Source organism: Staurois parvus, unplaced genomic scaffold (assembly GCF_062004578.1).
Source record: "Staurois parvus isolate SC_StPar_1 unplaced genomic scaffold, SC_StPar_1.0 ptg000151l, whole genome shotgun sequence".
In the NCBI taxonomy this organism is placed as follows: domain Eukaryota; kingdom Metazoa; phylum Chordata; class Amphibia; order Anura; family Ranidae; genus Staurois; species Staurois parvus.
This window is the reverse complement of record NW_028317947.1, coordinates 4,045,998-4,060,259: the sequence shown is the minus strand read 5'-3', so window position 1 is coordinate 4,060,259 and position 14,262 is coordinate 4,045,998. Positions and strand designations below refer to the sequence as shown.

General features: G+C 41.5%; 1 protein-coding gene across 3 annotated transcripts in view; it reads right to left on the bottom strand.

The window, feature by feature from the left end:
- Positions 1-1,295: 1,295 nt before the first annotated feature.
- CALCOCO2 (calcium binding and coiled-coil domain 2) overlaps positions 1,296-14,262 on the bottom strand; it is a 113,398-nt gene continuing 100,431 nt past the window's right edge. For all 3 annotated transcript variants that reach the window (XM_089674362.1, XM_089674363.1, XM_089674364.1), the window contains 2 exons: positions 9,854-9,879; positions 1,296-1,915 (listed from right to left, as the gene is read on the bottom strand). In XM_089674362.1, coding sequence (XP_089530488.1) covers positions 1,772-1,915; positions 9,854-9,879 — 170 coding nt within the window. In that variant the 3' untranslated portion in view covers positions 1,296-1,771. The remainder of the gene's footprint in view (positions 1,916-9,853; positions 9,880-14,262) is intronic.

Genomic DNA, 14,262 nt, shown 5'->3' with positions numbered 1-14,262 from the left:
TGCGCCCGCATGTAGCCCACTTAAGTGGTGTGCCAGGCGCCAGGGAGCTTCCTCCTGCTGGGGACTTCCACACCTTTCATCGGCCGAGCACCAAGGAGTCTGCCTCTCCACTGCACCTGCATGTGGATTCCCCACATGCAGGCCATCTATCCATCGCCAAGCGCCCCTTCTGTTGTCTCGGTTAACACAGTGCAGCCCCGATGTTCCTGCGCTCTGCGCCCGCTGGAGACAGAGACCGCGCTCCCTGTGGCCGCAGTGAGGGTGTGGGGCTTATTGCTACAGCAACCCAATGCCTGGGCTTGTGTTGCCTGGCAACCTGAGAGCCTCTTGCTCCAGAGGTAAATACCGGAGCAGGACCCAGGCACAAGCAGTCACTCCCCTGCTCGCTCTTCTCCTCCCCTGCTATTGTGCTGTGAGAGGTGCTGCAGCCAGACCCTACAGCCCCCTCTCCATCCCAGGACCCGTGGACCTTTGAGGAGCCTGGCTGGCCTGCCACTGCTAGTGGCCACTTGCTCTCTCAACCGTTCTCCAGAGTTCTGCCGCTGTGCTGTGTGCCAACCCCCGTGCTGAGGACTTAAACCTTGTCCACCAGAGTTCTGCCTCCTTGCTGTGTGCCAACTCCTGTGCGAGGACATACCCCTTGCCTCCCTGTTGTGGGTCCAGACTGTGCTATGGACTAACCCCCTTTTGGCTACCAGAACTCGGTGATCCTTGTTGTGTGCCCACCCAGTGTTACGGACTTAACCTTTTTTTTTCTACCAGAACTCTGCTTGCTATTCTAATTGTGTGCCCTCACTGTCACTCAATAGAAGCCTTGTGTGTCCCAGTGCTCTCCGCATGTGTTCTGTCCCACCTACACCTCCGTGACAAGCAATTTTGAGTACCATAGTTTGTTACCATGTCACAATAATGCGCCGTTTTAAGTCTTAATATGTTTGGTATCTATTTACTCAACGCAACATCATATTTTATATTTACAAAAAATTAAGTATTATATTTTGTTTGTGTGCACTAGAATTCATTTAAGTGTATTTTTTTCCCACAAATTGGTATCATGTTTAAGGGTTCTAAGTAATTTTCTATTAAAAAAATGCTGATTTTAACATGAATGTTAAAAAAAAGTCTAAATTGCCCCATTAGGCAAGTGGTTAAAATGGCCTCCCACCTTCAAGAAGCAGCCATCCAGCAATTTTTTTTATACATCGAATAGAAAACAAATTGTTAACAAGGACTATGCTAAATTCAATAAAAAAAAAAATATAGTAATCAAATAACATTGCTAAAAAAGATAAATATTGCGATTCCATAGGGAGCGATTTTTATTCATTATTATGATTCAATACAAACAATAGTATGATATCTACCTCCCACTGCCAAGGGGGTATTTACAAAATGTATTTGTTACATTATCTGCACCATTACATTGCAACAGTTTGCACAGATTATTTGCATTGCAACATTTATTCTAACTCAAACAGGCATACATACATCATACAGATAAATGAAAATGTGTTTTTCAGTTTTTGTATTTAATTATGTTAGTTTATGTGTTATATATATATAATCTTTGTTTTACAAATAAACATTTAATTTTAAACCAACTAAGCATTGCAGGTTTTTGAAAAAGAGGGCAAGTGTTCAGAATTTTTCAAAAAATGCTTCCACACTGCTCCTTTATTGCTCTGAACTTCCATGTACATGTTCTTTTAAATTTCCTCCTATGTCTACCTCAAGCAACAAAGTGGTCAAGCTGAAGTAATATTACACAACGTTAGTTATCATCTTCAATACTGTGACACATCACATGATCCTCATACACTTGTCCATCTTGGAACTCTACAGAACAATATGGGCAAACCTGTATTGTCGGTATTTGTAGCTCTTCTTGATCCAATCTGTGCCCAAGTGGTTCATTCTGTGCAAGGGGTATACAAATTGAATTAAATTGCAAATTGTAACAATTGTACTTACAGTAAAAACATTTTCTTAAAGTCCACTGAGGGACATGGAAATTTAGGAGTTCTTAAACAATCGGATTATACTTATGCCCACATGAAGTTAGAACACTGGTGAAAAAAATCAGTAACAGCAGGGTTGAGTCACAGTAGTAAACACATAAAAAATGCACCGAGTCGCATTGCAGTTGCACTAAAAAATCTCACTGAAAATCTTATCAAAAACACATTGCACTAATGCAGGGGCGGACTGACAACTCATGGGACCCCCGAGCAATAGGGGATCATGGGGCCCCTGTGTCCTTGCCCAATGTCAAAAAAGCCTATGAGAAAGGTACCAGGGGTATCTCATGGGGCCCCCTACTGACCCCGGGCCCTCGGGCAGTTCCCGAGTTTACAAATGGTCAGTCCGCCCCTGCACTAATGTCCCAGTTGCTAGGACATGCTTTGCTTTGCTGGGTTTTTTTTGCCTTCCTCTGGATCAACTGTGGGTTTAGGATTATAACTTTTTTCTTTTTTTTCTATGGTTGAACTGGATGGACTTTTGTCTTTTTTCAGCCGAACTAACTATGTAACTATGACATTGGTGGTTGCCTGCTTCTTAGCAACTGTCAGCAATCTAAGACTGGCTCTGCTCATTTTTGTGTGCATGTTCATACTCGTGAGCATAGTTGTATAACTGGACTTGGCAGAATGAGAATGCGTACATGTCATGGTGCACATGTGCATGCATGGGCACATCCACAGATTCTGATGCCTGGTGACCTATTTAAACCAACGGCCTGACAAGTATTATTGCTGGATGGTCTTCAGCTTTTCTGAGTGACTTGTGTTTCTGAAAGCCTGCGATCGGACCGGAAGTGGGAGCAGGGTACATGTCATACTCGGGTACCCACTCCCCCCCACCCCCCAAAGGTGCCAATCCTTAATGGAGAGCGGGGAAACAGTCCTTAAAGCGGAACTTTCCTTGTTGGGTGGAGTTCCGCTGTAATTGCACCAATTTCCTGGCACCTGCGCCTTTCTGCTACCCTAGTAGTCCCTGTCTCCACCACCAGGGATGCTTGAACAGGGACTGCGCAAGAGGCCCCCACATCAACTCGAGCTCCACTAACAGGTACAGTGGGGATCGAAAGTTTGGGCACCCCAGCTAAAAATTTGTATTAATGTGCATAAAGAAGCCAAGGAAAGATGGAAAAATCTCCAAAAGGCATCAAATTACAGATTAGACATTCTTATAATATGTCAACAAAAGTTAGATTTTATTTCCATCATTTTCACTTTCAAAATAACAGAAAACAAAAAATTGGCGTCTGCAAAAGTTTGGGCACCCTGCAGAATTTATAGCATGCACTGCCCCCTTTGCAAAGCTGAGACCTGCCAGTGTCATGGATTGTTCTCAATCATCATCTGGGAAGACCAGGTGATGTCCAGCTCAAAGGTTTTAAAAGCCCAGACTCATCTGACCTTGCCCCAACAATCAGCACCATGGGTTCTTCTAAGCAGGTGTCTAGAAAACTGAAACTGAAAATAGTTGACGCTCACAAAGCTGGAGAAGGCTATAAGAAGATAGCAAAGCGTTTTCAGATGTCAATATCCTCTGTTCGGAATGTAATTAAGAAATGGCAGTCATCAGGAACAGTGGAAGTTAAAGCAAGATCTGGAAGACCAAGAAAAATATCAGACAGAACAGCTCGCAGGATTGTGAGAAAAACAATTCAAAACCCACGTTTGACTGAACGATCCCTCCAGAAAGATCTGGCAGACACTGGAGTTGTGGTACACTATTCCACTATAAAGAGATACTTGTACAAATATGGTCTTCATGGAAGAGTCATCAGAAGAAACCTCTTCTACGTCCTCACCACAAAAATCATCGTTTGAACTTTGCAAATGAACATATAGACAAGCCTGATGCATTTTGAAAACAAGTTCTGTGGACCGATGAGGTTAAAATTTAACTTTTTGGCCGGAATGAGCAAAGGTACGTTTGAAGAAGGGGCACAGAATTTAATGAAAAGAACCTCTGTCCAACTGTTAAGCATGGGGTTGGATCAATCATGCTTTGGGGTTGTGTTGCAGCCAGTGGCACAGGGAACATCTCACGAGTAGAAGGAAAAATGGATTCAATAAAATTTCAGCAAATTTTGGATGGTAACTTGATGCCATCTGTGAAAAAGCTGAAGTTAAAGAGAGGATGGCTTCTACAAATGGATAATGATCCTAAACACACCTCGAAATCCACGGGGGATTACATCAAGAGGCGTAAACTGAAGGCTTTGCCATGGCCTTCACAATCTCCTGACCTCAACATAATTGAAAATCTATGGATAGACCTTAAAAGAGCAGTGAGTGACAGACAGCCCATAAATCTCAAAGAACTGGAAGACTTTTGTAAGGAAGAATGGGCAAAGATACCTCAAACAAGAATTGAAAGACTCTTGGCTGGCTACAAAAAGCGTTTACAAGCTGTGATACTTGCCAAAGGGGGCAGTACAAGATATTAACTCAGCAGGGTGCCCAAACTCTTGCAGACGCCATTTTTTTGTTTTCTGTTATTTTGAAAGTGTAAATGATGGAAATAAAATCTAACTTTTGTTGACATATTATAAGAATGTCTAATCTGTAATTTGATGCCTTTTGGAGATTTTTCCATCTTTCCTTAGCTTCTTTATGCACATTAATACAAATTTTTAGCTGGGGTGCCCAAACTTTCGATCCCCACTGTATGTGACAGCAACTAATGACATTGTGCAGCCATTTGTGTCCTATCAACCGATGATACTTGTACCGCCACCAAATGAATGACTTCCTGTTGCAGCAACAAGAGGTTTAGGTAGGCAAACATGGCCAAATCTGGACATTTAGTTTGTCCAGTCCACAAACTGTGTAAACGAAAGGTTCTGGGAACCATAGATTTGGACCATGGCCCTGGACCTGTATAGCACTCTGAAGCTTACTACACTTGTTGCAATAACATGCCAAGGTGAGCACCCAACACAGGATCCAGTGCCTGAAACAAGCATTACAGGCCAGCCCCACTATAGAGGGGTCTAGGTATGGTCCCCAAGGTAAACAAGATATATAGGTAGACTTTTTTCATCAGAGTTGAAGAAATGGAGTCCAGTCCACTGGAACAGTGAGGCATTACAGTTAGAGGTTGAGTTTTACAGTGGTTGGCCTAACATATTTTGTTTGCCAGTGTCCATACTCCTGCAGGCAGCGGTATAACTGGACTGCTTAATAATTCCTAAATTCCTCTGCCCCTCAATGGACAATAAAGAAATAAAGGTTACCAGAGGATAGCTTCAAATGCCCTCAATAGCAGACAGACAAAGAGAATCTGATTGGTTGCTACAGAAAGCTTGTCTACTATCTTTTAAGTCTCCCTGCATTTAATTATTGGAAATGTGCTGTATGTGCAAATATAACCAATGGCAGTCTGGGCATTTTTTGTTTCATGAAGTTTTGCTACCATGACTATAATGGCATAATCATTGTAGTCATGCAAGTTTTGGACAGTTACACATCCATTTAAAGGATATGTAAACCCTAGAAATTGTATTTACTCCCTTTTGGTGTTTTAAACATACTGTTTATTGCCTTTTGTTATATCTGATCAATAAGAGCCAAAAAATAGCTGTTGAGCTTGCCAAAAATCTTGTAACACTATGCTACACTGAAATCCCAAGAAGTCTTAACAGACCAGTTTACTTATGTGGGCTACAGAACACCTAACCCTGTCTTATGTACGAACAAGTCCATGGAGCAAAGTATGCCCATTGAGACAGATCTTACCTGCACATCCACGCATATGCTGGCCTAGCACAGGGTGCGGAATTGACAATTATTGGGAGGAATTAAATAAAAGTGTCTGAGACAAGTTCTATCTCAACCAGTCTGTTGCCCATAGCAACCAACCAACTATTATCTTTCATATTATTCACACAGCTTACTGCACTTGCAGTGCCATTTATTGGTAATGGCACCCCCAAACATGCCAAGCAAGAAGCACGTTCTTACAATTAAATAAATGAGCAAGAAGGTGCAGTACTAGAAGCATAGTAAAAGCAAAGAAAAACCGAAGCCCAAAATGTACATGAGCTTCTTTGCTGTGTTTGCCATGTGCAGGGCAGTCCTATGAAATTAAGTGAGCTGTTCAACTCACAAAGTGTGACAACGTGCAAAAACATGCATATGTACAACCAAGGCATGAACATATGACCTATCAATTTTATGAGGATATTAAGAACTATACTAACTACATTGGCTGCATGCATTTTACTTCTGTGGTCTGTTTACAGAAGTGAATCATGGAAAATTGACTTGGTCTGTACTGTCCGTAGCAGTCGATTTGATCTTCCTGATATTTATTGCCTTCCCAATTCATTTGGAATGGCTTGGCACACCATATCACACTAAAAAGGTGCATATGTGAATGGGACCAAAGTGACAGTCAAAAATTAACAAAGGAAAACACATGTAAGTAGATATTACTTTTGTTCTGGAATCCATGCAATTCTATATTCCTCTGATGCCAACCTGGTGGTCCCTGCTGAAAAGACTTGGCGGAATGCATTCAGGTATAAGTCGCCAATCAAAACCACACGTGAATATTGAATCTCTGCTTTGACAGGTTATGAGCAGTGCAAGCTGGGTAAAAAATTGCTATTATTCTAGAACAGTGGTTTCCAAACTGCGGCCCTTTGCTTGCTTTAATTAGGCCCTTAGGCCACTTTTGTCAGCAACAATGGAGCATAGTTCCTGCCCTTGAAACCTACAATGGGGCATTATTTCTCTCACTGACACCAAGGCTGGCGCATTATTCCTCTCACTGACACCAACAATGGGGTACTGTTCCGCCCCCTAATACCAAAAAGTGGACACTGTTTACTCTCACTGACACCGAGACAATTACTACTCCCGCTGGCCACAGTCCAGCCCTCCTAACGTTTGAAGGACAGTAAACTGGCCCTTTGTTTAGAAAGTTTGGAGACCCCTGTTCTAGAAGAAAGTCGAGATTTTCATATCCACTGTCTGCTTATAGGATTGACAACAGGTTAAACAGGAGGGATCACATAGTTTAACAACAGAAAACTGAGCAGTTCCAACATTTGTCCTTTAAATTTCAATCTAAAGCTGGCCATAGACAGTTCAAATCTCTGTCAGTCCCTGCTGATCTGGCCGAGATTCAAACCATGTATGGGCAGGCTGAATATACCCAAGTTGATCGATCAGTCAGCCTGGGGAGAACCAGCCTGTGGGATTTAACATGCGATTATTGCTAGTGGCTATTATAGCTGCTAGCAGTAATCACTATGTTCTCCCGGAAAGGACAGCTCCCCCACCCCCACAAGAACACAAGAGCTCTGCGGTAGGGATTTCTCCATCGACACTGACTGTGTTGATGGGGGAATCATATGATTTTCTTTCCTGAAACCCATGGTTACAGGAAAGAAAATTGCTCCATCTATGGCCGGCTTAAGAAAAGGCGTATCAGTCCACAACATAGAGACTAGTTCTGTAGTGCAAGATAAGAACTGTGAGAACTCCTTGAGAGGACACAAGAAGTGTGCACAGGACATAAGGCAGCTCTAAGTTTCAGACACAACAACAGGTGGACAGATATAACAAAAAGTCTACAATGGTACGTATATTTACCCAGCCAAAAAGGGAGTAAATAAGAGAAGTTCATTGTTAAGGATTGCATACACTTTGAAGTAGTACTAAAGGCAAAACGTTTTATTTTTCATTTTGGATAGAGTGGAGAAAGATTAGAACCCCTGTCGGGTTTTACTACTGTCTGTGCTCCCATTAGGGAGATTCACCCTTTCTATTTGTCCTGTTTACCATTATCATTTAAAAAAGTTAAAGTACAAGAAAATCACAAATTTTGGGTTATCCAACAATATAATAGAGGGGAAATCTTCCAATGGGGGACACTAGTTCTGGTGACCTGTGGGCGCAAGGGATTCCATTAATATGCAGGGATTTCCTCTCACTTCCTGTTCTGGTTATGGAACAGGAAGTGAAGGTAAATTTCCCCAATTGAACACAGATGGCACTGACTATAACTCTCCCTTACTCTGTCCAAAATGTTTGCCTATATGCAACTTTAAGGTCGGGATTTGAGAACATTTAAGCAGGTAGTAGCATCTGTATACTATGTCATTTATACATATTTCTAATACTGCTTCTTGTTTCCACAGATGAGCAAAGGACAGCGAATCAGGGTTACCAAGGGCTAAAAGCCACCGATGCAGTTGGCACCAGAGCCAAGATGCTCATCTTACTTCACACATGGAATATCATATATACTCTCTCTATTTAAAGCGGAGTTCCAGCCGTTTAATAAATTTTTTTCTAAAGACACCCACGTGAGAGTGGCATCTTAGGCAATGCAAGTTGAGATCACCTGTGCTTGTAATCCTTTGCTTTACTTATAAAAAATAAAATTACTTAAGAAGCCTCATATTGTGAACGCTGCCATCTTAAGTGTGGGCACCTGAAGCCTACTCAGACATTCTTCCAGGAAATTGTGCAGCTGGCTACCCAGCATGCACTTCCCATTCTCGCAGTGTTAAGAAGGCGCTGCACTTTCAGTGTGAAGAAGGAGCAATCTTGAACCTGCGCAGTATGAAGAAATCCCCGCTAACGCGTCACTTCCGGTCTCATAATAACACAAGATTTTGGTATTAGGCATTCCCTAGGACTGTTGGGATAGATGACACCAATATCCCAGAAACCCTAGGAAATGCCTGATGATGTAATTGCCTAGGCGGCCGCAACAGGAAGCGGAGACAGAAATGATCAATCAAAGGTATTTAGGAAAAAAATATACATATATATATATATTGCCAAAATGGACTGTGAAAAGGCAGACCATTGTCTTTCAGGGGAGAAAAAAAAAAGCGGGAACTCCGCTTCAATGATGATGATCAGTTTCCCTTAGTCTTAAGGGAAGTTGCCACAAGCTTGTGGGCCACTTGAGCTTTTTAAACACCTTTCATATTGCTAATAGCAGTATCCAAATGCTCAAATGTTGTCTGAAATGATACAGTTCCTATTAGCATGAATTGAATATGCAAATGAATACAGTTGAATTGAAATGTTTTACAGTTTTGTAATCAATAACATTATCAAGTTTAATCAAAAAGATTTATTAAAATCTTTCCCACAAAGCTGGGAACCTGTGCTCTAGTAAATTACTATGGGGGGAATTTACTAAAAATGCTGCACCACTTTTCTGGCGCTAATCCATCTTGTTAATGAACTGCTCCAAATTCATAAAGCATTTGCAACACTTTTGGTTCTGACAACGACTTGTGCAACAAATTCAGGTAGTTCTAAAATGCACCACTTTTACATTGTGTGGTATTGAATGTGCCATTTTTACATTGTGTGGCATTCAAGGCTCCATTTCTACATTGTGTGGCATTGAATGCTCCATTTCTACATTGTGTGGCATTGAATGTGCCATTTCTACATTGTGTGGCATTGAATGCGCCATTTCTACATTGTGTGGCATTGAATGCGCCATTTCTACATTGTGTGGCATTGAATGCGCCATTTCTACATTGTGTGGCATTGAATGCGCCAAATGTAAAAGTGGAGCTAATTAAGGCCAAATCTTTTTTGGGGTACAGAAAGAAAAACTGTCTCAGACAGATTTGGAGAAAGTGTCTCAAGTGAATTCTAAAAGTGGTGCAGCATGAGCCAAATTAAGGTACAAGTTTTAGAGAGGTACATGAATTTGGTACATTCTTCACCACATTTAGAATGCATGAGAGATAGTTTTGCAAAATCTGTCTGCGCCAGTCTTTATGAATTCCACTTTATGTGTTTTAAATACTACTGTAAATAACCTTAACAAAATGCTAAATGATGTTATCCAAACTCACCTGTGTTAAGCTCCTTGGAGAAAATTCTGAAAAAAATACAAACATATGTCAGATTATTATAATTACAACCTAACCATATAATGCCATATACATTGCTTTACTAAATGTTAACATTAGCGAACTAGCGACTTCAGTATTTCCCTGACTTGTCTTGAAACAAGTATATAAAGCATGAGCCAAGGTCAGTGTCTCAGAATATATTGAAGCCAGAGAAGGCCACACAATTAGCATTTTCAGAAGGAAGTCAGAGATGCCAGACTCTACAATTGGCTTTATTCACGGGGGCGCATAGACCCGTACCTCCCTGCAAAGGGTTGTGTTTATACACCCAGATAATGACAGGTGTTCTGTGCATCCAGCCTGTAAAAACCAATGCCAGCCTGGGAGTTGCAGCAGCTGTTTGGATTTTTCCAAGTGTTTACACCCACACAGAGATAGATACACAGGTCTGAACACAAATCTGCTTCTTGCTAATAGGAGTGGGCCTATACCTAATTGCTTTCACCTCATGTATTTGAGGTTTTATCTGGCCAACCCAGTTTTGTATCCAAGGTACAGTGCCTCTTCCGGACCTATGGCACACTTCTTTGGATTTGTTATTAAACTTACTTGTCCTATGGAGTTAAGGATTGCCTCTGCCCTGAGGAAATGACTCTTTTGGGCAGGGCCAAAGGCCAAAAACCAATACATCATCTAAGAAAGCCATTATGAAGTGCTAGACCTAAGAATCTCATTCATCGTTCACTGATGTGTAGCAGGAAAACCCTAAAGGTGAAACGTACTGGAAAAAGCCCTGCAGGGTAGTGGATGGTGTGTTTTCTTTTACCTCCTCCATTAGTGGCACCTACCAATAAAAATGGTCAAAGGTTGTTATGAATCCTCTGGGATCCATCCTCTCAATAAATTCAACAACTCTTGACATAGGCATCAAACTTTGATAGCTCATTCAATTTTCTGAAGTCACTGCAGAACCTCAATGCACCATCAGCCTCGGGAACCATTACCATTGGACTACACCACTTTGGTTTGGCTTCCTCAATTACCCCAAGATCTAACAGGCTCTGTACTTCCTTGGCTACTGCCTGTCTATGGGATTCTGAGACACAATACAGCCTAAGTCCAACTCAAGCCTTGGGGTCCATGATGTCATGCTAAAATATTTCTGTGCAGTTTGGCAACACTGAAAAAATATCCCTACTTCATTGCAGAAAATCTATCACTTCTTGCTGCTGGTCTGAAGACAGGGAATTAAATATCTAAATCTCCCATATGACTTCCTCTTTCTTAGGGGGCCTACCATCCCTGGCTAAGGGCTTCTCCATCTTTCTAGGCTTTAATTACATTTCCATGGCAGATCTGCTCCTTCTTCCATCTGTCTGGGTAGTATAATTTGAAATGTACTCCTCAACTATATTTAGTATCTCATAGGGTTCCTGCTATTTAGCAAGGAATTTATTTTCCACAGTGGGCACTAAATTGACTACATGATTCCCCGGCTCTGGGCTGCATCCCATGTAAACAGACTCATGGCTGATATAGAAACCAGAAGTTTGTTTAAATTTTTTAATTTGACTGCCAGATATGTACTAGAAGTGATTTTTATAGTCGTCTGATCACTTATATGTCCTGCATTAGTGCACCAGGACTGCAAGTTTGAAACCTGCAGAATATGCTGCAAATCCTTGGTAGTGTTGAATGCAAACCTCATCCTTAGCCAGCAGCTGAACTTTAAGAGGTTTTCACGGATGCTTGGAACAACCTACCACACAAGTACCTTCAGAAACTGCATGTCTATCGACCTGAAAAAATGCACTGCCTACAGTTTCATAACCCCTTCCTGATGACTGCCCTTTAAGTGTGCTTTAAAGTGTTACTAAACCCACAATAGTAAAATCGGCCTGTATATGCAGTAAAGCATGCTTGCTATACTCCCTGTGGAACCTAAGGGGTTAATCCTCTGAATTGTGTAAAAATGCTGCTTGATCCTTCCCTTCTTCCAGGACCCCCCCTCTTATCTCCTGATAAGACATATCATGTGAAGACACTCCACACATGCTCAGTTTGGTGTATATTGCTAGAGAGATATTTTTTTTGACAAGTGCATGTGATCAGAACAGGGCCAATCAGCACTGTCCAAACAGAGGTCAGGGGTTCTGCATCCTCCTACAGCAGAAAGAAAACTCCTACAAACTTTAACCAGTGCTCTGGTGAACACTGATAGAAGTCACAAGACTGCTCTAACTGCTAAAATAATTGCATTTCCATGTTGTGTGTACTGTGGGAAACCAGATAGAGTGAATGCAGGGTCCTGGGTTTAGTAACACTTTAATGTTGGCAGGTGGAGTGGCTCAGGTGACTGCTGTGGTTGGCTTGCTGGCTCCCAACCAGAAGCCATGACTGAGAGCTTTTGGAGACAGCTCAGTCAGCATGCTGGGAGCGCACAGCGAACGTGTTCCCAGCACACAACCTCAGACTACCACCACATACATATGTTATTGGGAAGAGAATAATGAATATAGCCTAATCCTGGCCTTTTTCATTTTATTTTTTTTATTTTTTAGATTTTTGTTTTATATTCCATGAACTGCTTATTTGTAATGGTGTGATGTTGTGACTTATTTAAAAAGTATATATAGCCAAATATTTTATTTTTGTATTTTTTTTTTTACATTTTGGAGAGCAAGGTAAAGTTTTGGCTATGGTTGAATAAGGTCGTTAGGAAAAGTCTTGGCAGCTTGCAATCATTGTAGAATTAGTTTTAAAATTAGCTCAATGTCAGATTTTTATTGCTCTGCCCCTGGTGGGTAGATTCACCCTCTCCATTTGTCCTAGTGGCCATTAATAACAAAGACAGAATGTAATAGAAATTTCTAAATATTACAATTGTCACCAGAAAAAAAGCTGACTGGAAATCTTCCAAAAAGGACACTTGTTCCAGTGGCAGATAAAAAGGAATTTCCTCTGATTTTGTAAAAATTTACTCTCAATATTGCAACTCCAAGACAGGAAGTAAAGGGAATTCTTCTCAAACGGACACAGGCAGCTCTGCGTTATGTTGCAAATATCTCTTCATGCACACATAATAAGCTAGCATGGTTACCTGGACTGTAATTTATCAGCTCCAGTAAAATAGCCGTAATAGCACAGGGCTCATAGAAGATGGCTGTATTTCCATGGCAGTGACAGTGCTATGTAGTCTCTTGAAGTTCCACTTGTACAACTCCACATTACTGTGTAGGACACAGGGGCGGACTGACAATTCATGGGGCCTCTGGGCAATAGGGGATCATGGGGCCCCTGTGTCCTTGCCCAAACTCAAAAAAGCCTATGAAAAAGGTACCAGGGGCATCTCATGGGGCCCCCTACTGACCCCGGGCCCTCGTGCAGTGCCCAAGTTTCCAAATGGTCAGTCCGCCCCTGGTAGGACACCATCTTCCTGTGGCTTTTTGAATCATGTAAAGGCATGCGTGACCTAAGAGAACAGTAGTCATATGACCTACAGAATATATGTGACCATGTTGTCAAATAATTTTTGTAATTGGCCTTATATGTGAAGAATCAATGCTGTAGGTTTGTGTCCTTGTCTCCTGTATATTGTCAAGCATATTATGCTTGCACATCAACCATGCTACTGTAATATGCTAGATGGCAGTTGCCACCTTGCTGATATACAACAAGGAAACCTTATACATGTGCATAAGAATGTCAGTACCACGTTGCAAGAAATTCCACCATCAAAAGTTTCCATTCCCTGGAATGTTTGGCCTTGGCATAGACATACAGGTTAAAATGGCAATTAAAGGTGCTTTTTAAATTGTAATTAGTGTCTGTGTATAAATAGTCAATGAGTTTGTTAGCTCTCAAATTAATGCACTGGACAGGCTAGATACTGAGCCATGGGGAGCAGAAAAGAACTGTCAAAAGACCTACATAACAAGGTAATGGGTCTTTATAGATGGAAAAGGATATAAAAATATATACAAAGCCTTGAATATGCCAGTCAGTACTGTTCAATCACTTATCAAGAAGTGGAAAATTCGGGGAACTCTTGCTATCAAGCCAAGATCAGGTAGACCAATAAAGATTGCAGCCACACTTGCCAGAAGAATTGTTCAGGATACATTGAAAGTCAGGAGAAGTACAGGCTGCTCTGGAAAAAGACAGTGTGTTTGATTTGAAGGAGCACAATATGATGATAGTTGAACAAAAATGAGCTGCATGGCCAAGTTTCCAGAAAGAAGCCCTTACTGCGCCAATGCCGTAAAAAAGCCTGGTTACAATATGCTTGACAACACCTTGACATATCTCACCTGGATTTTTTTGTGGCATTGGCGCAGTAAAGGCTTCTTTCTGGCAGCTCTGTCAATATCAATACCAATATCAAAATTTCACAATTTCGCAGGATATGC